This window comes from Epinephelus lanceolatus, chromosome 1 (assembly GCF_041903045.1).
Source record: "Epinephelus lanceolatus isolate andai-2023 chromosome 1, ASM4190304v1, whole genome shotgun sequence".
Lineage (NCBI taxonomy): Eukaryota > Metazoa > Chordata > Actinopteri > Perciformes > Serranidae > Epinephelus > Epinephelus lanceolatus.
This window is the reverse complement of record NC_135734.1, coordinates 30,387,807-30,413,889: the sequence shown is the minus strand read 5'-3', so window position 1 is coordinate 30,413,889 and position 26,083 is coordinate 30,387,807. Positions and strand designations below refer to the sequence as shown.

Below are 26,083 nucleotides of genomic sequence, written 5' to 3'. Positions count from 1 at the left end.
CAGCTTTTTTTCTTTAATGTCACCACAATGGAAACAGTGTTTGTGCTTTTGTGTGTGTGTGTGTGTGTGTGTGTGTGCGTGCGTGCGTGCGTGTATTAATCTTTTACTTGTATTTCTAGGGAGGGAAATGTCAGCTAATGGGCCCACCACTTTGGTCCAGATGAAAATATTACAACAAGATGGATTATTATAAAATGTGGTGCAGACATTCATAGTTCCCAGACAGTGCAGCAACATTCTCGGAAAAGTATCTGATATTTTCTCTTGATTTTCTGCAAAGAGAAAATATAAGAGAAGTCAACTCCAGATGCACCAAGCATTCTTAACCATCCAAATTTGCTCTTAGGTGTGTCAGCTGTTCTCAGTGATCAATCCCACTTGCTCAGAAGTCAAGTATTCGCACAGGTACATACTGTATATAAGGGCTGGTGTGCTGGTCCTCATAAAAATATATAAGAAACTGAAACTATATTTTTTGTTTGCATGAAAAATGACTTAAACAATTAGAACAATAGTTGACAATTCATTTTCTAATTAATCAACTGTGTGCAAAAATCTTTATTTGTAAAGTAAATAGTTGTAGTGGAGTGAAAAATACAATGTTTCCCTCTGAACTGTAGTGGATTAGAAGTAGAAAATATGAGATAAAATACTCAAGTCAAAGAAAAGTACCTCATTTGTATTTCATTACAGTACTTGAGTGAATGTACTTAGTTACATTCAACACTGGTCAGCAGAGGGACACACAGTAACTGAAATTACAGTAACTGGGATCAATGGACCAAGTGTAGGAGTTAGCCCTGAAATTTAATAAACCAACCATTATAATAACTCTAAAACTTCATTCATATTCATGCATTTTTTTAAAATGCAATGTTTTCCTCTTATCTTGGTAAGAGTGCTCTCGGCCACTTGTAACATTTTCTCTTACCTAAGAGAAAAGAAAAAATAAAACATGAATCCCAAAAATCAGTGCATACTAACAAAATAGGAACAAATTGTGGATAATAAATAAATAATAAAAGAGAAATGTCTGCATATATAATTTCTTGCATGAGGCCCAAAGTATTCAAATTATTTAGGTCAAGGGCGTAGGCTTCATTTCATCATTTGGTGGAACACATAAATTCGGGGGTTTTGAGCATCAAATTTCCTGCATTCTGCTACTTTCATGTTTTCATTATGGGGGTGTCAAATTCACGTGTCCCTTGTGTCAATTTGTCCAACAGGCTACTCTTTTTTTTATGACCAAATACCTCTGATCACACTCTCATCATTAGTATCAGCTGTAGGCTGCTTTGTGTTCAGTAGGCTACTTGTTAGCAAATGTTAGCATGCTAACACGCTAAACGAGGATGGTGAACATTGAAGACATTATACCTGCTAAATATCAGCAATGTTAGTATTGTTATTGTGAGCATGTTAGCAAGCTGATGTTAGCATTTAGCACAGCTTCACACAGCTGCTAGCATGTTACCCCAACAGAGTAGGAAAAAAGACACTTCTAACATTTTGCACACAAGGCTACTAGCCTCCTGTGACTGATTAATACAAAAGTTCATATATTGGTATGAGTGGTATGTATTCAAATATAAGTCATTTTTGATAACAGGAAATAACGGTCACCAGGTGTGCTAGCTGAGTTCTTATTTACTTCAACTGTACTTCTGGTGGTCTTAAAGCCTCTAAGGAAGTGAAGTTGTTTATCTGATGTTAAGAGCATTGGGTCTTGATATGTGCTGTTTTTAAAGGGACAGTTCACCCCAAAATCAAAAATACATATTTCCCCTCTTATCTGTAGTGCTGTTTATCACTCTAGATTGCTTTGATGTGAGTTGCCGAGTGTTTGAGATATCGGCTGTAGAGATGTCTACTTTCTGTTAAATATAATGGAACTAGATGGCTCTCAGCTTTTTGTGCTCAAAGAAACACAAAAATACATTTGAAAAACTCAACAGCAATGTCTCTTTCCAGAAATCATGACCTGGTTACTCAAAATAATCCACAGACCTTGTTGTGAGCAGTTTCATGTAGGAACTATTTTCTACTACACCCAGCAATTGTGTCAACAAACAGAAGGAAGCATGCATCCATCTACATCTACGTCCATCTAGTTCCATTATATTCAAGAGAAGGCAGACATCTTTACAGGCCGATATCTCCAACACTCTGCAGCTCATATTAAAACAGACTAGACTGATAAATAGCACTACAGGTAAGGATGAACTGTCCCTTTAAATTACCCATTTCCACAGTGGACATTTTGACTTGTCATAGTAAGAAAAACACAGATTTTGATTAGAATATTAACAATGGCTCTGTTCTATTCAAATGCCTGGTGTGCACAATACCAGAGCCCTAAAACATTCCTCACTGATGATGGTTTTATCAGCTCCACATAGGTGTTTTCACTTATACCGGCTGATTAGATGTCTGCTTGTGAAGATTGAAATGCGATGGCGCTATGGTGGGAATTATGTCACCATATCACCAGACGGATATAGACTGTTGATAAAGGTGTAAGATGTCACACACGACACACAGCAGGTGCGCCAAAAGAGTGAGAGAGTCTTCTCTGTGCAGACAAAATAAATGAAATCACCTATGTGGGTCCACCATGAGTGTGTAAATCAAAAGCTTGAGGTCACAAGTCTGTCTTTTTTGGAGTGACTGTACTCCTTATGGTCCCAGTAAATGAAATATTAGTGGATCTCTTTGTGTATTGTAACATGATACAGGCCTACATACATACATGTTATACTTTTTGATCATTTCATTGCTATTCTGTTGCTAGGGCAACAGCTTTGGTCCCCGTTTAGTTCCTATCAGCTACCAAGGAAACTATAAAGTCTTTTTCCTTGTCAGCTTCTGTATTATCAAACAGGAAATACACTTGGGTCCCCTGAGAATGTTTACATTGTCAAGTCTGAATTGGTCTATACATGTATTGTATGTCACACATTTGCCTCTAGGGGGAAATCCTTGCACACAATTGAAGGGTGGATCCATCAAGCTACTTAATAGCCAAATGCACCAGTGTGACAATAACTTTAAATCATGATACTTTCTATCCTCAAAGCATTATATTAAACCCACTGCAATTTGTATATTCTTTAGTCATTACAACTGCCATGAGTGTAGTTAAATTGATATTAGCACCCTTCCTGTCCCACTCTCTTTCTTCAGAGGCTTACTGGTTGCGTGAAAATCCCTCCATGAAAGCAAGGCTGAAGCTGCGCTCCAGGATTACAGCTTGAGGAAGATTTAGTGACTCACACATGTTGCACACTCTTCCTGTCTGTGAGCCTTCTCTCAAGCAAAAAAATAAATACAGAAGGACCTATGGCTGCTGCACCGGATGACTGGACACACGATGATGAGGAATGAGCCTTCAGGATGGGAATATTGTTCCCTAATCCCATTTGGGAAGACTTTACCTGGACGATATGCTGCGTGAGAGAAGCTGTGCCGTAAACAAACTTGTGCCCAGCAGAGTGAGGTGGGTTAATGTGGTGTGAATGGGACAGGAGAGTTGGACTCAAATGTACAGCTCAGGGATGAACAGCACCCCAGCGATGCCACCTCTGTCTCCAGGGCTGAGTGGCACCCCACCGCTCTCCTCGTCGTCACCCAAGAAGACCAACTTTCAGTCTTTAGGATCTCTGTCATCAGGGATGTTCTCCCCCTCACTGGCTAAGGGCTCCTCTAATCAGGCCAGGGAGGCCTCAAGCCCCTTGAACTCGTCCACCCCGTCCATTATGAGCTCTCCAAAACTCTGGCAGAAAGCATCCATCTCCAGACTCGCTGAGGAGTTCTTCTGGATTGGGGGCAGTGTGGTGGCACAGCCAAAATGGAGACTGGGTCAGATAGGTAAGATTCATCAGTGACTCACTGAATAATGTCACCTTCAAACACTTGAATTACAGCAGAATGTCAACAGGTTGCTTAGCAGAAGTGCCTGAAAGCTGCTGCAAACTAAGGAGTGGAGTTTTAAATCATGTTCCCACACATATTTTGAAACCAGGACATGTGAATTTGGAGCTTAAACTGTGATATTTTCCTGCAATTAGCCTCTTAAATGTGTGAACATAACAGAATGGTGCTGCAGGGGAGCCCGTGAGTAGATAATGGGCATATGGACTGCAGACAATCCTTTAGGATTAGCCTGAATGATGTGCCAGGTTGTGTCACATGTATCTGAGCTTCAGATTACAAACAAAGGTTACCTGCTCACAAACACACCACTTCACTATGGCCTGAATGCAACAAGGAAATAGCTGGATGTGTCATTTTAGCCAAAGAACTGTACACTTATAAATTGCACAAAATATCATAAAAGAAAAGTCAGGAGAAATAATTTGAACCACAGTGAGGCAACTGATAATTGAAGCATTTGTTTTCAGGCAAAGATCAGTTAAGCGGTGCATATCTTTTCCTTTCTGTCTCTCTTGTCATTAAGACATACAGCTACTTAAATCCCTGTGTGACGCAGCCTATAATCTCATAAACAAGCTCTACTTGTCTCGGCTGCTCCAGGGATTCCTTTGTTTGTTTGGTGGGTCTGCAGAGTGTGGTCTACACATGCTCTATATGATAAGTGCGCTGAGATAACTGCTGTTGTGACTCCGTGCTATATAAATAAAACTGACCTGACTTGACTTGACTGTGGTGTTGTCACGAGGTCTTCCCACACATAATCATGGCACATGTGCTGCAGCATTTCATATATCACAAACTGTCTTAGCAAAATTTGTAATAATAATAATGATAAGGCACTTTAGAAAAATGAGCTGAGGCACCAACATTTCCCTTTCATTTTAGTATTATAGATGACTGAATATACAGTACACTAAATGTTTGATTTGCAGCTCTCTCTGGTGTCCCTGTGGATTTTTTTGACCAAGCCACTTGACTTTTTACAAATAATGTGTTTCCCTGTAGTGGAGAGGTGTATGTGCACCATGCAGACTGGCACCCAGATGACCAAAATGAAGGGGAAGAAGAAAGGACTGGTCCGATTCTTCTATCTGGACGAGCACAAGTCCTGCATCCGGTGGCGGCCCTCCAGGAAACACGACAAAGCCAAAAGTGAGCCACTCACCAGTCTGAATATTCAATGTTCACATTTGGAGCCCTGATAATGTACAGCTGGCTGTTCTCATGGGTGAATTGGTTTTGATGTAGAACTCAAGATGAAGCTCTTCAGCACTGATCACTTGGCAAGAGAGTAACGACTGTAAATCAATCATCATCACTATTAAGAAATAGATTGAGCTTCCTTTTCTTCTCTCAGTAGGGCTATTGTTTAACTGAGGCTTGCACACAAAGCTAATGGTGTATCTTGCCATTAGTCAGTGTATCTAGCTCTGATACCTCTGATCAAAATCAGCTATCACAGTTTTTTGTAGCCCCTTAGCTGTGTGCATAAACGTTGGGCTCTGTCTTTTTATGTATAATGGGGGGACAGACTAAGGAGGTAAATAAACAGTTGCCAGTGTTATCTGATCATTAAAAAGTTTTTGTAAACTAGGAACATTATCAAGCAGTGACAAAAAGTGAAGCCAGTGAGAAAGTGCCAAAAACTGCACTTCCTCTAATGGCCATTTGAGGCTGGCTCCAGAAGCCAGTCAATCCGCATAGACCCCCATGTTAAAATGTTCTCCTCTACAGCAGCAATAAACATGTTTACAGCCTGGTGCAAAAAAAAGCAGCTACAGCTAATTTCTCTGTTTATAAAAACTGTATGGGGGTGAATTTTTATATAACTTACTCGTTTGCATTTTAACAAAGCTTAAAGTTACACATGATTAAGGGTGGTCTGCTTTGAGTGACAGGCTGTCTGCCGATAGTGTCCTTGGCTTCTCAGTCAGATCCATCCCTTGCTCCTCCACAGCACCAGCACTTCACCCAAATATGGTCACTTGTAGCTCCAAAAAACCAACATGGCTAACTTGAGGCTTCAAAATGGGAGTCCACAAACCACTGTGTGACATCATGGTAGCTACATCCATTATTTATACAGCCTGTATACATTATAGGCTTTGCAGGTGAACACCTTGGCTATGTTGGAGTAGAGTCCACATAATGAATGTTAAGCTGACAAATAAAGTCATGCCATAATAATCTGGGCTGCTCCAATTGCAAATTGATGATCTCCAACAATGCCAAGTAAATGTGGCCCTCAATACTCTGAAGTGAATGAATTGAATGTAGGGCCAACAGAGGAACTACTACTACAATTATATTAGACTTCATTAGGGAATAGCATAGACTTTATGCTTTTGAGAATACACTGGGGCCAGGAGCCCCAGCAGGCACTCCCCTCCTCCTCTTCCCCTGCGCCTTTAACCCCTCCTAAGTCAGAAAGGTTGGTGACTTGGTTTTCACCTTTGGTTTATGGGTTATAATGCTGTTCTTAGCGCAGGTTTTTCAGTTACACCAAGAAGCTCAGAGGTGTCACTGACTAGTTGATTGACCCCCATCATGTTTCTTGATCATCTGTTTCAGTAACTATCGATTCCATCCACGAAGTCTGTGAGGGGAAAAAGTCAGAAATCTTCAGGCGCTACGCAGACAACCGCTTCGACCCAAACTGCTGCTTCAGTATTTACTACGGAGACCATGTAAAGTCCCTGGACCTGGTCTCCACCAACGCAGAGGAGGCCCGCACCTGGATCACTGGGCTGAAATACCTAATGGCTGGCATCAGTGACGAGGACAGTCTGGCTCGGAGGCAGCGCACTCGTGATCAATATCCTTTATCATCTCACACACGTTTGATCTTTGAATGTTAATTGTAAATCCATCACTCCTATTCCCATAAAGAGGAGGTTAACACATTAGTTTGTACAAGACAAAACAACACAGAGGAACTGACCTGGTCATGATCATTGTAGTTTCCTCCTTAACAGCAGCCTCACGTGGTTACAGCAGACTTTCTCCGAGGCCGACAAAAACGGAGATGGCACCTTGAGCATTGGAGAGGTTCACCAGCTGCTCCACAAACTCAATGTGAATCTACCCAAGCAGAAAGTCAGACAGATGTTCCAAGTAAGACTGAGGCTGATTATGCAAACTGTCATAGAGTTAATGAGAGTGACCCACAGTCAAAGCTACCTCTGTACTTTTGTATGTTCAGTAACCTAGTATTACTGATGACTCCTAACTGGAAATGTTCATGGCTACAAAACAGAATTCACATTGTGTTGAACTTGTGACTTGACTGATGGCTCTACTCTAGTAATATACAGCAGCTGAATAACAAACTAACAAGACTCACAGCTATGCTTGCAGCTCTGCTAAATGCTAACATGTTAACAATGACAATGCTAACTTGCTAGTGTTTAGCAGATATAATGTGAAGGGACTGTTCTTTACTTATCAGAGGAGTAGGGTGGCTTTGGTGTGACTTTATGTTTTTTATCTTTTATCCGGACACTCCCCCGAAGCTACAGATATTTTTCCTTGAGCCTACCTGAGTGACTGGGAGAAAATGTATGACCCTTCCTTCATCATAGGCCGTATTCTTTTCTATATTCACACAATAGTATGGAGCCAGTGCAACAAGCAAGCAGCATAGAGAGTGTTATCGCCAAGACAAACAGCCAGTTCTTAAAATGCAAATCCTCCTTACAAATTGCATCATCATCACAAGCTGTCTGTGCAAATCAGCAGAATTTGGGTGCATGACAGCCACCCGTCATCAGTCCTACCATACAAAACCAGCAACAGCCGGCAAGAATAATATCAGTAACAGGGACATTTTTAGATTTTGAAACTGTACCCTTTGATGTTTGAAAGTCAAAAGTTAAAAATGAAATCCTGGAGTTTAAAAGTTTGGGCAAAATTTTAAATGAGACATTTAGAATAAAGTGCTTTTAGTTAAATATCAGTATTTCAAGCTTAGATTTCCTGATGGAAGCATTCATCGTGCATAATGTTCTCAAAGACTGTTGAAAATTTGAAAATCCATCGATAGCTGTGTTTTTACAACCCAGTCTCACTCCAAAGTCGTCAAAATCCAGCGCTTGGGCAGTGACTTGCAGCGTCAGACACTTACAAAAAAAGCCGTCCTTTAATGTTGGTATGATAAGAACGGTCACTGTTATAATTTAACGGTACTCGGCAACGTCTGGGAAATGCAGCATGGACAAGAACGAAAGTTAAGGTGGTGAAAGTCTGAGTAGGGTGGGTGGATCCAACAAACACTGACTTTCACCTGGGAGAACGGTGTTTGTGTCCTGTAGGATTACAAAGCCAAACCCAGTTCTTTTTTCCTAAACCCAATGGCATGTTTTTGTTTCCTAAACCAAACCACGTAAGTCAGTTGTTGGAGGAAAAAAACTGTCAACGTAGTGCGTTAATTTTGAAAGAGACTGTATGTAAACGGTAAATTTCCTGTGAAGAGTGAAGTGTATTCTGAAAGAGGACAACCTCCACCCGTAGCACTTAAAAAATTATTTGACATACCTTCCCTGTGTTGAGACATTTCACTCCAAATCACAACTTCATGGTGGCACTAGAGGAAAGCTCACAGGATCACTGAAGTCAGTAGGATTTATCCTCTGGGCACCATGATTATCTGTACAGAATTCCATGGCAATCCATCCAACACTTGTTTAGATATTTCAGTCTGGATCAAAGTGGTGGACCAACAAACAGAACAACATAGTCTTCCATACAGCACTGCCAGTATGGCTAAACATAAATAAATATGTTTGTACATGGCAAAAAATGCATTCCACTTAATATGTTTTCAAACAATAGAAAGAAAAACAGGAAGCATCCGCAAGATAGGATTGTAATTTGATTATTTCCTAATGCACCAATGTAATGGGCAGACACACTTTCTCAGAAAGAAGAAAGAAACCTGCAGGCAGATAAAGTGAAAAATGGTTTAAGGTGGAAAATCCTTGATGTTTCCCTAAGAGGCCAGTTTTGTGTGTGTTCTTCACATCATTTCAGAGGCACAGTGAGATTAAAGGATGGAGATGGAGCCAGCAGACAAATATGTATATACAGTATTTTGGCAGGACAGTGCAGGAGAGTGCCACAGGAAGGCCATATGGTCGCAGCTGAACAGATGGCTTTAGTTGCACTGCGGTATTGCTTTAGTTCAGTAGCTCACTGTCCTCCCCTCCTGATGGCGATAGTCTCGGTGAACGAGCTCCATCATGTTTGATGGTGATCGAGATATATCCCTCAGATGGGTCTATGGTGGTACATATTTTCTTTGGCAGGGTGGTTATCTTAAATCACACGTACTAAGAAAGTTATTTCTTGCTCATAAAATACTTTTTGTCGTTATCTGTAGGAAGCAGACACAGACGAGAACCAGGGCTCTCTGGGCTTTGAAGAGTTCTGTTCGTTCTACAAGATGATTTCCACACGCAGAGACCTCTACCTGATTATGATCTCCTACAGCAATCAGAAAGAAGTCCTGGATCTCCACGACCTCGCACGCTTTTTGGAAAGTGAACAGAAGGTAAACACAAACTGTAAAAGGAGTCATGCCAATTCCTTGTAGTTGTGTGTATTTATTTAAGTTATTGCACTAAAGATTTTCATTAAATCAAACCCTATTTTTACACTATCTATGGTCAGCAGTTATCAAACAGTAGCCATTTCACTAAGAAAGACCAAGCCAAGCAGTATAAAATTAGTTTTATTTGGAATGGATTCAAGAGAGATGGGCCAAGGGTTGTGTTCGATGTGATGATGGGGGCAGAGGACAGGGATAAAAGTGGGGAGATGCCGGGAGATGAACAGCACGTGAAAGTTGGTCAGGGCCATGTACAGTGGGATGAGAAGAGGGATAAAAAATGGGTTGATTGCATGGGGATGAACAAGGTCGAACACAGTCATAGTGTGGCTGGAGCACATATAAACTCAGGGGTTGAGGCGTCTCCATGAGCGTCGTGCTTCGTCATCCCCCCAGGGGTTCAGATCCAGGATGTAGTTGTGAGGTAATGGTGCTTGCCCTGAGCCATCACGCCAACCTGCTGAAAAAGGGAGAGGATAGGTACAGAGTTTGGGGGGAGGGTTGTGAGAACCAAGACAAACGAGAGAGACAGTTAGACCAAGCAGCAGTCTGGGGCTGAAAAATAAAGCCAAGGCAGACTGCCAAAAACTGCAGTTCTTTGAATGGCCACTTGAGGCTGGCTCCAGAAGATAGAGTCAGTCTTTATAGACCCCCATGTTAAAATGCCCAACTTTACAGCAGAAATGAACATGTTTACAGCCGGTTAAAAAAACTGTTTTAGTTTCAACAATCATGACAACTGTACAGAGGTGAATATTTATATAACTCACCTGCTGACATTTTATTAAGGCTTAAATTTATGCCTAATTAACGGTAGGCTGCTTTGAGTGAGAGGCCATTGCAAATAGTGTCGTCAGCTTCTCAGTCAGATCCACCCCTTGCTCCCCCTAAGTGCCAGCCTCTCACCCAAATATAGTCACTTCTGGTCCCAAAAAAACAGGATGTTAACAGCCAAAATGCCGATCTCGAATCTTAAGAATGAGAGTCCATAGATCAATGAGTGATGTCACAGTGGCTATGCACATTATTTTTACAGTCTATGGGTTTGACACACCTGTACAGCCAGAGTAGGTGATTGAATTAGTGGAATGGGAGGAGCACAGTCTCGTTCCTGAACCATACTTATAATAACTTGATTTAATGTATGTTCTGTATTTACCTCCCTTTATAGCAGTTTTCATTGTTGGCGGCAGAGTCTGTCATTCCTGCATGAGATTCAAAAGATTCAAACAGTCCAGTGTTACTGTTTGTAATTTTATTCAATCCATGTCTTTATTTGGATTGTTCATGAATAGTGTAGCAACTGCAGGAAACAAACTAAAAGTCCCTGAGAGGCTGAGGCTGGGCCTGGTTTACTTGTCTGACACACCAACAAATGTGCTGTGATCCAAAAATACGTCAAATAAACGTGTGTGTAGGATTTAAGAGCTTCTATTGGCAGAAATAGAATGAAATATTCATAGCTGTTTTTTATTGGTTTATAGTCACCTGGAAATAAGAGGCTTTGTGTTGTTGTTGTTGTTGTTGCATTAAAATGAGGTGTTTATATCTACAAATGGAGAAGGTCCCCTCTCACAAAGTCCGCCATGTTTCTACAGTAGCCCAGAATGGACAATCATACACTAACTCTATATAGGACTGTCTCATTTCCCCAAGTTTGCTTCAGCCACTGCGCACGAGAAGTTTCAGTTCTGCAACCTCACCACTAGATGCCACTAAAGCCCACACACTGCACCTTTAAAATTTGATATACATAACTATAAAAGAACATTTCCTGCTTTATAGTAAAAGCATTCAACCTGTGAAACATACATATAAAAGCAGTTTAACCAAAATGACATCCCAGTTGTATTTGCAGATGCGAGGTCTGTCCAAAGAGTATCTAGCCGACATCGTGGCCAGGTTTGAGCCATGTCCTCAGAACCTGCAGCGTATGGTGCTGGGTATCGATGGTATGTGGAAACCAAGTGATTACAATTTATTTAGCAATGCATCAGTAACATTGCATACATCACTTGAACCAGACATGACATCAACATACAAAAAAACCTGCTTTGAAATGATCGTCCTTCAGGTTTCACCAACTTCATGAGGAGCCCTGCAGGTGACGTCTTCAACCCCGAGCACAATCAGGTGAACCAGGACATGACACAGCCTCTGAATAACTACTTCATTGCCACCTCACACAACACCTACCTGACCGGAGACCAGCTGCTCTCTCAGTCTCGAGTGGAAATGTATGCCTATGTTCTCCAGGCAGGCTGTCGCTGTGTGGAGGGTAAGAGCCTGAAAAAACAGAACTCCAGCTCTCTTCAATCTGATTTTATTACATTGCAGATAAGGTGGTTTACTCATCCTATCTCCTCATCTTCCTCCTCCTGCAGTGGATTGCTGGGACGGGCCTGACGGGGAGCCTATTATTCATCACGGCTACACCTTGACATCTAAAATCCTCTTTAGAGACGTTATAGAGACAATTGACAAATATGCCTTCACAAAATCACCGTAAGTGCTTCTGGGTCCTGATACTGACGTGTTTGTGACAATGAAAAGCATCTTACCTGTAGCTCAGGTGTCATGACTTCACTCCCTTCACCTCCAGGTACCCAGTGATCTTGTCCATAGAGAACCACTGCACTGTGCCTCAGCAGAAAAAGATGGCTCAGTATCTGAAAGAGGTGCTACAGGACAAACTGGACCTGTCCAGTGTTAATGTGCATGAAATCAAGAAGCTGCCTTCCCCTGAGATCCTGAAAGGGAAAATTTTAGTAAAGGTAGAGTTGTTTTTAGCCACATGCTGCTCAAGGATACTCAAACAAAGCACAAACACGCCACGGTCACACATGGACCTGTTATATTTAATCAGAAATTCTTGTTTTTCAGGGAAAAAAGCTGCCAGCAAACCTTGATCCTAGTGCAGATGAGGGCGATGTGTCTGATGAGGATACTGGGGATGAGGAAGAGGAGGAAGACGACGACGACGATGATGATGATAATAATGTACAAGTAGGTAGACAGATAGATAGATAGATAGATAGATAGATAGATAGATAGATAGATAGATAATTCTGCATTATGTTTGATGATTGTAGGAGGGGAATACCGTCACTTCGGCCAATCAAACCAAGAAGAAGAGACGATTTGGCAGATCAATCATCAGGAGCTTCAAACGAAAGGTCAGCCCTTTGCTTATCACTGTACTCTTTTTTTCTAGCCAACAGAAAGATTGCCAATAATGTTTTGTTTATTTATTTATTTATTTATTTATTTATTTATTTATTTTCAGAGGAAAAAGAGATTCCGAGCGAAAAATAAGGCGTCGCCTGATGGCAAGTCAGACCAGAGCAGCAACAGCAGGGAGAGGACACAAATTGTTTATCATCCCAAGTAAGACCAGTCATTGAAGGAAGTAGTTTAAGCCATTTAACACCCTTAGCATCAACAGTTACAGGTAATTTATGATAATAATAATAATAATCAGAAGAAGAAGAAGAAGAAGAAGAAGAAGAACAATAATTAATTGTATTTATATAGCGCCTTCATACAGAGTGTTTAGCTCAAAGGAGAAAAAAGAAGAAAATAAAAACAGGCAAATTAAAACAAGGGTAAATACTGCACGATAAAACCAAGCAATCACTTATGTAACAAACAAAAGAGGCAGCAAATCTCAAGAACAGGTAAGCTAAAAATAATAAAATATCATAATACTTGCAAATTTTTGCACATAAAGGCCTGTCTCTATTAGAGGCCTGGTCTGGTTGCCAAGCTGTTCATTTTTATAGAAGTTCTTTGGATGTATAAAACCGGGTTGTTGGCTACCTCAAATTATGTGTCCATTCCTTGATAACCCTCTAAGTTATTCATATTCCTTTAGTTCGTAAGGTTCCACCAATCAAAAAGGGTTTTTCATAAAAATTAATTCAAGTTTTAAATAGTATAAAAATAGTATGCCTGGTGCTGTAATCCTCTCTATTTGAAATGTTATTTGAAGCCTAATTTTTATACAAACAATTTGATCATACTTTCCATCTTTGCTGAGCAGCAGTTTTGTGTGAAAGGAACTAAAGGCCTGTCCCACATAGACATCTGTCCCAAATATAGGCCTGTTAAGTTATGGTATGTTATGGCGTAGAGGTAAAAACAAACAAGACATTTGAAGGATGAAACACGTGAAAGATGAGAGTGAAACAAAGGAAAAGTGACAGTTTTTTTAAGGTTATGCTGAATAAATACGTTTTTAATTGCTGTTTAAAAATCTTAACATAATTTGCATCTCTTATGGCCTTGGGTGGAGGATTCCATAGCTGCCAGTTTTCTTATTTGTGTGATGTTAAAAGAAAAAAAAGGTAGAGGAGGGTCTGAGAGACCATGAAGGATGATAAAACTTCAAGGAACTGGTAATGTAGGCTGGTCATGCACCTGTAAGAGCCTTGTAAATGAGTAAAAGAGCTTTAAAATCAATCCTAAAAGACACCAGGAGCCAGTGTAGGTTGGCTAAAATCAGGGTGACATGCTCTCTCTGTCTTGTTGTAAAAAAATAAAAAAAATAAAAAAAGCCCAGTGGCAGAGTTCTGAATTTATTGTAGTTTATTGTTTTGGGAGACCGGTGAAGAAGGCATTAATTACAGGAGTCTACATTTTTTGGCACCTTGTTTGGATAGAAACAGGTGTACTTTTGCAATATTTCTTAAATGAAAGAAAACTGTTTTGATTACCTTCTTTATGTTGGATTTAAAATATAAGTCTGAGTCAAGGATAATGCACAGGCCTGTGATTTAACCTGTGTGTATGTCTATAACTTTCCCTTCAGGAAGAGGAAAACAATGAGGTTGTCCCGTGCTCTGTCTGACCTGGTCAAGTACACAAAGTCTGTCCGTGTGCATGACATCGAAACACAAGGTAATCTTTGCATGTTTTTATCACACGCAGAATGTTACAGTTAATTGTATATTTAAGGATGGATGTCTGAGGCTGTTTTTTCCCTCCTGTCTGGTAGCCTTTGCGAACAGTTGGCAGGTATCATCCCTCAACGAGACTGTCATGAACCAGATCTTACAGCTGAAGCCGGCGGAGTTGGTCCGTTTCAACCAGCGCCAACTTATAAGAGTCTACCCATCCAACTACAGAGTGGACTCAAGCAACTTTAACCCACAGCCATACTGGAACGCAGGATGCCACATGGGTAAGACACTCACTGAGACTGCAATACTGCCTGCTTTAAAATTACAATGAGAGGTATGTTTAGTGTTGCAGCAGCTTTTCATTTACTTGTTTATGTTTCATTTCAGTTGCAATGAATTATCAGACAGAGGGCCGCATGCTGGAACTGAACCGAGCCAAGTTCTCAAGCAATGGAAACTGTGGATATATTCTGAGGCCTAAGTGTTTGTGTAAATGTATGTGCATATGCAGATTCTGCAGAGTTAATAGCAACTCTCTGTGTGGAGGTAGTAAAAGTGTTTTGGTTCTTCTCAGCTGCCTTTAACCCCATGTTGGAGGATCCTCTGCCAGGACACAGAAAGACTCAGTTAGTGCTGAAGATCATCAGCGGACAGCAGCTTCCCAAACCCAAAGACTCCATGTTTGGGGATAGAGGAGAGGTGACAGACATAATCTGTTATTGAGACACCTGCTAACCTTTACAAAGATCTTCTTCATCACTAAAATTCAAATCTGGCTCATGTTTTTCTGCTTGCAGATCATCGATCCCTTTGTTGAGGTCGAGATAATCGGTCTAAATAATGATTGCTCCAAGCAGCAGACCAGGGTGGTGGATGATAATGGTGCGTCTCATCTTGGAATCTCATGACAGACAGTCCACTTTCTAGTTTATCTTTATGTGTAACTTCACTTTAACTGTCATTCAAGGTTTCAACCCCATGTGGGAGGAGACCCTCGTCTTCAACATTCAAATGCCGCAGATGGCCCTAGTGCGTTTCCAAGTGTGGGATCACGATCCTATTGGGCGAGATTTCATTGGGCAGAGGACTGTTGCCTTCAAGAGTATGATGCCAGGTAGATTACATGGTATCAGTTATTCACACTCCAGAGTTTGCACATAGTCAGACATTTTGGGAAATATGCTTGTTGCAGAGAGTTAAGATGAGAGGATTAATATCACTGTCATGTGTGTCAGATCAAACATTAGAAAGAAGGGGAAACAGCTAGCCTATAGCTCTTACCTTACCTTGTATTAACTTCCTGGACTCTCACTGCAACAGGATGTTTCTGCAGAGTCAAGACATTGAGAGGCGAAGCCCCTATTTTCCGTGTCCATAGGACCTTTTTTCAGATTGACAAAGAAAGTATCATAACCCAGTCAGTGGTGAGAGACAAATTATTTCATTATTCTGTTTGAGTTGTGCCGTGATACACATACAGTGTTTATTTGAAAGATAATTGTGCGAGTCAAGAAAGTGACAGTTTGTTGGACTTCTATTGGACAAAGTGCAACTTTATGGACATGCAAAATTGTCTTTTGAACTGACGAACATCATATGTGTAAGGCACAATTCAAATGGGATCAAAACATTTTGTCTCTTGCTGCTGACCACCACACATATTTTTTCCAAAATAAGATCCCATTGTGATCCACTGGAAGAGGAGGGACTTCGCTTCTCTACACTCTCACACATAATCCTGTGTACAATTTTGGAACCCTTTGGCTATGATAATGATAAGCTTCTGCGGGCAAGGGCCAGTATTTTAAGAGATCTGGTGTAGCCATTTGATGAGCCAAGACTTTTCATTAGACAAGATTGCATTACGGTCAGTGTGTTCCACCTCTCCACACAGACTGTTTGCCTGCCGTTCAAATGTGATTGGTCAATACTACTAGACTACCAATGGAAAACCAGAACTCCTCTGATACCAAAATGTGTTTTCCCATTGCCTATAGATTCTGCATACATATGGAGGATCTGTTTTATAGATGTTACCTTTTGCAAAACCAGAACTTGTCATCTCTAAACTTCACTCATCACATGCCAATTAGCAAACTCCCAGCAACAAAAGCAAATAAGCATTCTCCCAAAATGTTGAACTGTTCCTTTCACGTGAAATATTTTTGGGGTAACATGTTCTCCTGTTTTTAGGTTATCGGCATGTGTACCTGGAGGGGATGGCAGAGTCATCCATCTTTGTTCATGTTGCCATCAATGATGTAACAGGAAAGGTAAGCTTTTCTAACTCACACATCTAATTTCAGCTTCATCAGACAGCACTATCCTAAAAGATTTGGTGTCCTTTGTGAAACAGATCAAGCCGGCAAATGCAGTGCAGGCGGCCAGAAAACACATAAAGAAAGCAGCCCAGAAGCACATGAAGGGTCCTCAAAGGCAGCCTTCTCTAGACTTCTCTGTCCAGTCCTCAGAAGACGGACGTGCTCTGTTCTTCCGCAAGGATCTGGATACCATTTCTCAGGACAGCAGGAATGGAGAAATGTTTCCTATGGTACAGGGCCCAGCAGCCAAGGCTGCCATCCACAAAGGGGCCATGAGTGAGCCAGTGAGGCGAGCTCACAGAGTTAAAATTCATGAACCACCGGAGATGAGGAGGGGGATCTTCAGCCGGATGTCTTCCACTGACTCCCACCACATGGGGGCTGCTCCCTATGCAAAAGCGGATAGCTTTGACCTTGACACCTCTCCCCAGTCCTCTTGTATCGATGGTTTTGCTCCTGACAGCCAAAATCCGATTCAAGAAGAGTTGGAGAGTGAACCTGAAGAATCACCAGAGTCAAACTGTGCTGAGCAGGAGGCAGTTCAGACAACTGAACCAAAGCAGCCTGAACAATCTGAGGAACCACCAGAACCAGAGCCAGATGAGGCTGTTGCCATTGAACCTGAGCCACCGACAGAAACTCAAAGTCATACAGATTCACTTCCTCAGCCTCGGCCTCGGCCCAGGCCCGTGCCACAGCATCTGCTCCAGCATGAAGCCATATGCTCTCCCCTTATCCCTCCACCGTCCCCTGCCAGGGTGAGACAGACCTTAGAGGCTGCAGCCACACCCCGACCGTCCACCCCTGTACGTACAAAGGTCCGCTCACGCAGTTGCCCTCGAAAACCGACTACCTCTACTCAGACACCGATGGTGAACCGTAAGTCTGCTCTCCACTGGCAGACACAGCGAACACAAAGCTACGGCAGCTACAGCAGCCAGATAAGGCCCATCCCCAACGGCCTCTGCCTGTCTGACAGCACATCCAGCAGCAGCGACGGCAGCACAGACAGCCTGGAGTTTGTGCCCCCCTGTGTGCCAGCTGGAGAAGAGCAACGTGAGGGCACCCTGCAGAGGGAGATGAAGGCCCTCTTTGACCAGAGGATGAGCGAGATTCGCTGCAAATCGCCACTTTTTCCAAATGGTGAGTCATAGATGATGTGTGTGTCAAATTTACAAAAGTTTAATAAAAAGAACTGCAGATACAAAAGTTAAGGAGCTATAATAAATCATGGATTGTGTTTTTACTGTGATTTTTTTTAGATGAGAACACAGTTTAGATTTTACAGATGACTCCAGAGACAACAAGGCCCTTCAGAAGACAAAGAAAAACCACAGAGAGGAGGTGTGGGAGGAAGCCAACCCAATCAGCAGCAAAAATGTTGGCATTGTACATTTCAGCAAACCACAGATACGTAGTTTGCTGAAACTACATTTGTAGTTCCATTACATTCATTACACTGTACATTATTATATAGCAGATAAGTTGACTTTTTTTGATTCACCAACACTGTGATTAATATGTGGTTGTGTTTAGGAACAAGAACCACTTGGTTATGGTTAGAAAATATCATGTTTTGGGATAAAACACCCACATTTGGTGGCACAAACACCACTGGAAATGCAGCAACAGGTCGCTAAAAACTGGCTACTGTTCTGATAGCAAAGTCAGCCCATCTATGTCACTTTATAAAAGTTGATGTGTATGAAATGTACAAATGTAACGTATCCATGTTTTGCAGAAATGTACAATGCCAACATTTTCTTCAGGCAACCGCGCTGAGGAAACAGCTCTGATTTTCTTTCTGGATAAATGGGATGACACCGGGCAGAATTACACAATTAGACAGTGTTTATTGCATTAGGCCTGCTGTAATGTTTACAATCAGCACCATTTGTATGCATAAAATAGTTTTTAAAAAGAAATCATATGATGCCATTGCCAACTGTACAAAACAGCATGATGCAGAGTTGTAAAATCGTAACAGTAAATGTAAAAAAAAACTAAGTATGAGCACTATCTGTTAGTCAAACTGTAAACATTGATCATTTTAATAAGTGTTTTTTTTAACAATATTTAAACTATAATGTTTGCTTTTTCATTGAAATTGTAGCATTCACACATTGAAATTAATAAATTCATTATTTTACTAAAATGTGAGTCATTTTATTTTTCATTTTTTTGTTTGTTTGTTTTTTTTTATCTGATGCATCTCTGTGAGGAAAGATTAAAACCTACAAATAAGTTAATGTTTCTGTCAAATATTAGAACAATTTCTCAAACAACTATCAAACTATCAAACTAAAAAATGTTCACACTTGTTAAAAAATGTTTCTCAGATATTTTTATGCTTTTTCTTTATCTTTTTCAACATTTTCTTGAGGTTTGTTTGCATCGCTGGTCCTCAAGCGCAGAATCAGTTCTTCAGTCAGCACAGAGCAGCAGGATTTCTGTGGGAAGGACAGATAGATAAAACAAATCAAGTCATTAATATGTAAGAAAATTAATGTAAAGGTGTTTGTGTGGATGAGAGAGCATGACTGTCTGAGACTGTGCTCTGCATTTTGTTTTAGAGCTGATGTGAAACCCAGTCTGAAAATGACAGGGTTGCTGTAACAGACTGCGTTGTCTTTAAATGGTTGAGCAAACTTTGCAGCCTTGAGGCTTATGAAACCATTGAAAACCCTGTTGGATAAACACAATTACATAAAAAAAATGAGGCTGTTTGGTTTAGTCTCTGAAAAGTCAACACTCTGGAGATGGAGGTTGTTTTTCGCCTGACAGAAGTGATGTGATTTTTAAATGCGGTTGCACACACACCTTCTGCTCAGCTGCACTTCTGCGGCTCTTGGAGGTGAGCTCCAGGACAGCCAGCAGTGCACCCAGCCCCAGGCCCAGGGAAAGAACCAGAAACATCCCTTTGAGGCTGTGTGGCTGCACAGCTGAAGACTTGGCCCTGTTTGCTAGGCAGCTGCTGGCCCACCATTTGCTTCGCAGGTAAGCCAGCTCCCCCGCCTCACTCAGCTGAAGGATGGCCACACTGAGGTTCTTTATGATGGGTGAGCCTTGGGGAAATTCATAGGTTTATTGTTTATTATGCTCCTTTTTAAAAAATCATTGGTAAATAAGTTATGAAAAAGAATAACCTCACCAAGGGGGGCAGCGATGCTGTATCCCCTCATTCCAACGACTTCATGTGCTCTGACCAGCTCACAATAACGTGCTACTGCCAGGTCCAAAGAAACAGACTCTCCAATGAAGGCAAAGTTTCCCTCTTTTGCACGTCGGACCCCTTCGTCCATAGATGACACAAAACTCTTAGTTCTCTCCATGTGCTCATAGATTCTGCGGTACACTGGGTTGTTTGAATTCTGCATGAAAGAAAAACTGAATTAGAGAAACAGCAGTGAGACGTGGGAGCCATGAGTAATCCAATGTCTGTACCTTGAAGAAGGAAAGAGTGGAGGAGCCGGCCAAACAGCCGTACTCAATCATGTCCTGATTGGCCAAGTCCTCAAACCCTTTCACTGTCAGGTGAGTGGACTCAGAGGTCTTAGAGGAGTTGAGGTTGGAGAAATAACAAGCCAGGAGGACGATGGTAAATAACCACCAGCTGCAGCAGATGACGCGTCCTGAAAGAGCTTTGGGGTGAGGGCCAGCACCTGACAACACAGAAAGAGAAAAGTGTTCCAGTAATCAGTAAATTCATTATCGCTGGTCTCCATTTGGTGACATACAAAGTGCCTGGTTTTAGTGCTTACCTTGTAGAGTCAGAGCTCCAGCTGTGTACCACAGGCTGTGGAGGAGGCTGAATCTGTTCTGCTCAGTCTGAGGCTGACTCCACTCGCATGGGCTGAGTCTGCATTTGCATAAAAATATTACTTATTAATGTGACCGCACTCAAAGGGATTCCACCGCCAGCAGAAATGTGAAAATGTCCACAGACGAGACATATATATATAAATCCACAGCACAGCAGTCACCATCAACAAATAAATCATAATTATCACTTTTATTATACATTGATTGCATCACCAACCTGGTAACTATAAAGATACAAACAGCAGTCCCCAGGTAGGCAATGAGTATGCCGATCCAGGTCTCGGCTGTAAAGGGAGTCAGGAAATCAAAGAAGCCTGCTCCCTCTGAGATGTCCTTCCTCAGCAGGATGCTGATTCCTGTCTGCATGAACGGTTTGGTCATCCCCACTGCTTTCTCCCGAGCTGCAGTGAGAGTCAGCGGAGCAATCGCAAGGTCGGCCTCCTGTAGGGACGCATGAATACTTAATGTACATTTATAGACACTCCTCTTAGAATATTAGAGATTCTTATTGCACCAATGCTGATATTGTTCACACCACATATTCACTGATTTTGAATCTATCTGTTGTGAGTCACAGACACCAGCTGGTTAATTCAACCTCCTGCAGAGCGGCTAGCTGCCCTTTGACCCCACCAAATGTCACTTTTCATGGACTCACCCCTCTCACCACCTCTCCAATCATCCCATTCCAGTTCCCGCTCTCATCCTGTCTGCCATATGAAGAGTCTTTCACCAGATGCACTTTGTACTTGAAGCCCACTTTCTTGGCTACTTCAGACAGCAGGTCCATACAAAAGCCCTCCAGTTGTGCACCTTTGGACATTGCATATGGCTCTTGCTGGAAAAAAAAAAAGAAAAGTAAAAGATAATCAATGACATGTGTTATATCTTAAATTGTGTATTGACCTTTACTAGAGGCTCAAAAGAAACAAATGAACTACCTTTATGGTTGTGATTCTCATCTCTGATTGCGCTGATGTTGAGGGAGAAAAAAGTAAAAGGACAACGTTAGTACGGTAACTTTTAGACACAATACAAGCATTGTCCATTATGTCTTTGAAAACTAGAAAGTTGTTAAGATATGAGGAGAATAAAAATAAATCTTGGGGTTGGGACCTCCTCAAAGGGGCTTTACATAAATCTGAGGGGTCACCAGGTGACTAAAATTTAAATACTGGATATTTTTACTCCTCAGGCCTCTGAAAACTATTTAAATAAAATCAAATTAGGATGAAAAAAATCACCCTTTCACAGCCCATCATCTCTCACAGCCAGACCTTTCACAGCGCTGGAAAAAGGTCTGCCTGAACCCATCATAATCCCACCCTAAGCATATTAAAACACTTTGGGTTGTTTGTATTTTTTAAACCAATCACAATCATCTTGAACAAAATAGTGTCAGAGAGGAACTTGTTTTGGTGGAGAGGTGAGTGCTGGCATTACAATGGCTAAATCAATCCCAGCAAATGAAAATGCCACATAAAACATGAAAAGATGTTGAAAAGATGTAGGTCGCTAGCTCAAAAGTTGTTACTGATGATTTACGCACAGCACTGAAACAGAGCGTGGAGATTAGTCTGGCTATGTGAGATGAGACATGAAGCAACAGGGATTGCTTGGATAGGCAGCCAATGATCAATCTACATCCTGTGAGCCAGACTGACAAAGCCATAACAGGCGATGGGGGGTCACAAGTAGACATTAGTCAAGTTTAAGGGAAAGACCAGGAACCACCAGAAAAAATAGTGAGGGTACATTAAAGTAACAGAGCAGCTGCTTGCAGGCATGCCTGGCTCTGGGAAATCATACTGTTGGTTGGTTCACCACTTTGGTCCAGACTAGAATATCCCAACAACTATGTATTAGGATGAAAATGTGTCAAGCGTGGTTTCCAGAGGATGAATCATAATGATCTGACTTTCATCCAGCACCTCCAGTAAAATATCTCAACATCTACTAGATTGATTGAACATTCATGGTACCCAGAGGATGACTCCTACTGACTTTGGTGATCCCTTGACTTTTGTGATCTTAGCGTTTAGCTCAAAGCACCACTGTGCCTACATACAGCCTCCCCAAGCAGATAGCTGTAAAACCACTGGTTCTTATTTTTCATTTCTTAGCTGTTCTGTTTTGGTGTCCTTGTAATATACACTTCACTTGTCAGTGTAGTGCAATATCATTTTCTCAGTCACATGCAATACTACTTCTCATTGTTCTATCAAATAGTAGTAAGTAGATAATATAAATGTCACCGTATTCTTTTCAATGTTATCAGCAAAGTCCAACAATACAAGAAAGAAAAATTAAAATTAAAGAAAATGAAGAAATCTTACAGCACTGAGGGCTGATCCTTAAGCCACCCCAGGCTGTAGTACCCCTCTATGTGAACCAGTGGTTTGGATATACAAGCACCATTTGCAGAGGTGGGACCAAGTCATAGTTTTGCACGTCACAAGTTAGTCTCAAGTCTTTGCACTCAAGTCCTAAACTTTTAGGTTGGGGCCCTAAACAAGTCATAATGCGCTCTTCACCAAATGTAATGCCATTTTAACAACAGAGGAATAATATACTAGATTTACAAAAATCATGAATGCTTTTTAAATTTTGGATTTATTTGTTAAAACAAGTTTGTTGGAAATTGTTGTTTTTGTTCTGTTTTGTGGCCACTGCATATTTTTGTATGCAAATTAAATTATATTTGGTATTATTTTTGCCAGCTGGCACTCACTTACGTAACATTGGGTCTTCATTCTCTCCTGCAGCTTGACTGAGTGATTTTGGATGTGTTCAAACAAAGTGGATCTGGGGAATTTAGTGTCGAATGCTGGAAATGAAAAGTACTAATGTTGGCTGATTCAGGAAATGGAGGGAAATAAATTGATTCGTGACACACTTTTTAGAAAACAAACTTTATCTTTGGGCTTGGGGGAAAGTATTAAGTATTTTCAAGTCAAAAGTCTCGCCCCCGTGAGGTCACGAGTCATTACTGTTAAAGTCCAGTTGCAAATCTTTTCTTGATTTTGTCAAGCTGAGTCTAAAGTCAAATTTGTGTCTTGAGTCCCTCTGGCCATTTGTGTTAACAACAACAAGGGAGAAAAGCATGAGGAGGAGACAAATAATGGGGATACATTAAAGTAAGACAGCAACTAACTACTGTTATTTTTTCTTTGATTCACAAGTTATTCTCAGTTAAATTTAACAGAATCAAAGACCTCTTTGTGCACTGGCCATCTTCAGACTTTACTCTGACATGCAGAGATGTCTGAGGTGAACTTTGGGGCGCATGTATTGACCTTCCAGTCACAACTGGTTTCCGGTATCCTAGAGATCTGGCCACTGTCCTCTCCCACTTTGCACACCACAATCTATTTAGAGCAGTGTTTTAATTCAAAGAGTCTCAATGCCATGGCACTGTGAGATGGGAGGGAAGTCAAAGAGTATCAAAAGCCTCAATTCAGGCCAAGGCCTTGGGGATCCATCGCCACAGGGTGATCCTGACAACCATCAGATCCTCCTTTTCAAAAGATGACACGTATACAAGCTCTTCAAGACTTTTTGGCCACTGTGAGACACAAGGCCTTTGTTTAGCTCCAAAGAGTTGATTTATTACCGTTTTTTGTGAGAGTGTCAACTGGCTTGCCTCCCTTTCTGTTTTTCAACAAGAGTTGGACAGGATGTGGCGCTACACTTTGATATTGATCCGAGCTGACTGTTTGTGTATTTATGTCTCGTCAAGCCTGAGAATTTTCTACCAAACCCGTGGTGAAAACATGAGGAATTTGGCAGAGGAAAAAAAGCAAGCTGCCACCACACTGATGTACGAATGCAGTGACCCGGTCAGACTTTGAAATACTGGTGTGAAATGACAAAACTATATTTTTTTCATGCTGTCAATCACACATGCCTCTACATCAAAGCACACTCAGTCACATTCAACATGGTTTGGAATTGTCAGTATTATCTAACAAGCCTGGTTAAATCTGGTATATTTACTGCTGTGTCAGAATTTTGTCTACATAAGTATGAACCTGTGATAAAAAAAATACTTCCTTACCTGCAGTGCACACTCCTATGTCCAGCCAAAACCCTACAGACAATACAAATACGCCAAACAGCATCTGGAGTCTCCTGATTTGCATCCTACAAGTCACAAAAAGACAATTAATGGTTGGTTGTGATTCATGATTCACACTGATAAACTTAAATACATATAAATTAAGGCCTGTCTTGATGAAAATGCAAACACAGTAATGAAATCAACACATTAAACAGTGCCAGTGACAATTACTAAGGAGAGTAGAAATGATGGATGTCCATACTACCTGACAAGAGTCCAAGATTGGCTGCTGCTGGCACGTCAGACTTCAGATGGACCCCAGTGAGCTCGACTGTGATGCAGCTTGATCTGAAGTTTTTCAGATTCAAATGGGTTTGGGCAGCCAGTGAGGTTTTTGTGGGTGGAGAAAGTGGACCAATTTTGAAGGGGTGGGAAGAAACAGCATGAGATATGAACATATAGCTTCCACTGTGGAACAAAATGTGGTTACTTACACTTACAGACAGCTACATATGTAGTTAAATCAGAAAAACATAATCAAGTTAAAGTGTTGAAGTTACTAGTGCAATAAATGACATGTACATGAATAACATATTCAAAGGGACAAATGTGAATGTTGCGTGTGTATTAGATTCCTTGGGAGGTGTTTGTGCATGTAAGAAATTAAAGAAGCTGTAACATGAGAGTGTGCGGCATTACGGTCCTCTCTCTGCTCTTTATTAACACTTTAAAAGGAAAAAAAATCCAACCACAGAATTGACTGACCGGTTAAAGATTTTGCGAGGTCCTGAAGGTTTATCAAACTGTTGCAAAATGGAAAGGAAAAAAAAAACATATTGAGTGAACAGATTCATGCAGAGAACTGAACATAAAAACAGCTTTGAGAGATGGCCTTGGAAAGATGTTGAAGGCTGAGTATGTTGAATAAATAAGAATCTTTTATTAAGGAATGGGCACAGATAAAAACGACCAATCTGGTGAAAGCTAGCAGGGAGCCAGGACTTCTGTGCAGCTCCAAAATCAATATTTGAAACTGTCGTTTTTGTCAGATTGGCACTCTGGGCAAGTCTCGTCCACATGACACTGTTTGTTTTAAAGAATTGTTTAATTTTCTAATGTTAATAAAATAGCAAGTGTACATGCTGACATGCCTGTTCTGTCCAATTCATACATTTTTATTTGCATTTTACCATTAAAATCTGAACCAAGAGGCTTTATGGTTGCAGGTTAAAGGGACAGTTCACCCCAAAATCACATATTTTTCTCAAGATAATCCACAGGCGATTTCATGTATCTATTTTCTTCCTACAAAACTACACCCATGACCAAATCACCGCACGGACAGAAGCATGCATCTACTGCTAACACACCTAGCACCACTGAACTAGCTAATATTACAGCTCGGCCGAGGAGGACGCCATCGGTAATTACAGATTGT

General features: G+C 41.1%; 2 protein-coding genes across 2 annotated transcripts; one reads left to right on the top strand and one right to left on the bottom strand.

Moving 5' to 3' along the window:
* Nucleotides 1-3,470: 3,470 nt before the first annotated feature.
* On the top strand, nt 3,471-18,914 carry plch2b (phospholipase C, eta 2b). The gene is made up of 21 exons (XM_033626368.2): nt 3,471-3,870; nt 4,942-5,088; nt 6,508-6,751; nt 6,921-7,050; nt 9,314-9,484; nt 11,400-11,493; nt 11,616-11,819; nt 11,926-12,046; nt 12,144-12,315; nt 12,425-12,547; nt 12,634-12,717; nt 12,828-12,928; nt 14,352-14,440; nt 14,538-14,723; nt 14,830-14,937; nt 15,017-15,141; nt 15,240-15,324; nt 15,410-15,556; nt 16,636-16,715; nt 16,799-17,906; nt 18,026-18,914. Exons 1-21 carry the CDS (start codon nt 3,519-3,521, stop codon nt 18,040-18,042), a joined length of 3,888 nt encoding a protein of 1,295 aa, XP_033482259.2. The 5' UTR covers nt 3,471-3,518; the 3' UTR covers nt 18,043-18,914.
* On the bottom strand, nt 18,597-25,025 carry grik6 (glutamate receptor, ionotropic, kainate 6). The gene is made up of 10 exons (XM_033626370.2): nt 24,911-25,025; nt 24,643-24,728; nt 21,527-21,558; nt 21,244-21,423; nt 20,803-21,026; nt 20,525-20,622; nt 20,208-20,425; nt 19,915-20,134; nt 19,584-19,828; nt 18,597-19,213 (listed from the first exon to the last, which is right to left on the bottom strand). Exons 2-10 carry the CDS (start codon nt 24,725-24,727, stop codon nt 19,109-19,111), a joined length of 1,407 nt encoding a protein of 468 aa, XP_033482261.2. The 5' UTR covers nt 24,728; nt 24,911-25,025; the 3' UTR covers nt 18,597-19,108.
* Between the last annotated feature and the right edge of the window lie 1,058 nt (nt 25,026-26,083).

What these genes read in the sequence shown, in the direction of transcription:
- plch2b (XM_033626368.2), top strand. Translation starts at nt 3,519, where the DNA reads ATGGGACAGGAGAGTTGGACTCAAATGTACAGCTCAGGGATGAACAGC. An exon ending in CAAATTGTTTATCATCCCAA is followed by an intron (nt 12,929 to 14,351) that starts GTAAGACCAGTC and finishes CTTTCCCTTCAG; the next exon opens with GAAGAGGAAAACAATGAGGT. An exon ending in TCAATGATGTAACAGGAAAG is followed by an intron (nt 16,716 to 16,798) that starts GTAAGCTTTTCT and finishes TTTGTGAAACAG; the next exon opens with ATCAAGCCGGCAAATGCAGT.
- grik6 (XM_033626370.2), bottom strand. Translation starts at nt 24,727, where the DNA reads ATGCAAATCAGGAGACTCCAGATGCTGTTTGGCGTATTTGTATTGTCT. An exon ending in CATAGGAGTGTGCACTGCAG is followed by an intron (nt 21,559 to 24,642) that starts GTAAGGAAGTAT and finishes CCTCAACATCAG; the next exon opens with CGCAATCAGAGATGAGAATC. An exon ending in TGTATCTTTATAGTTACCAG is followed by an intron (nt 20,623 to 20,802) that starts GTTGGTGATGCA and finishes ATGCAAATGCAG; the next exon opens with ACTCAGCCCATGCGAGTGGA.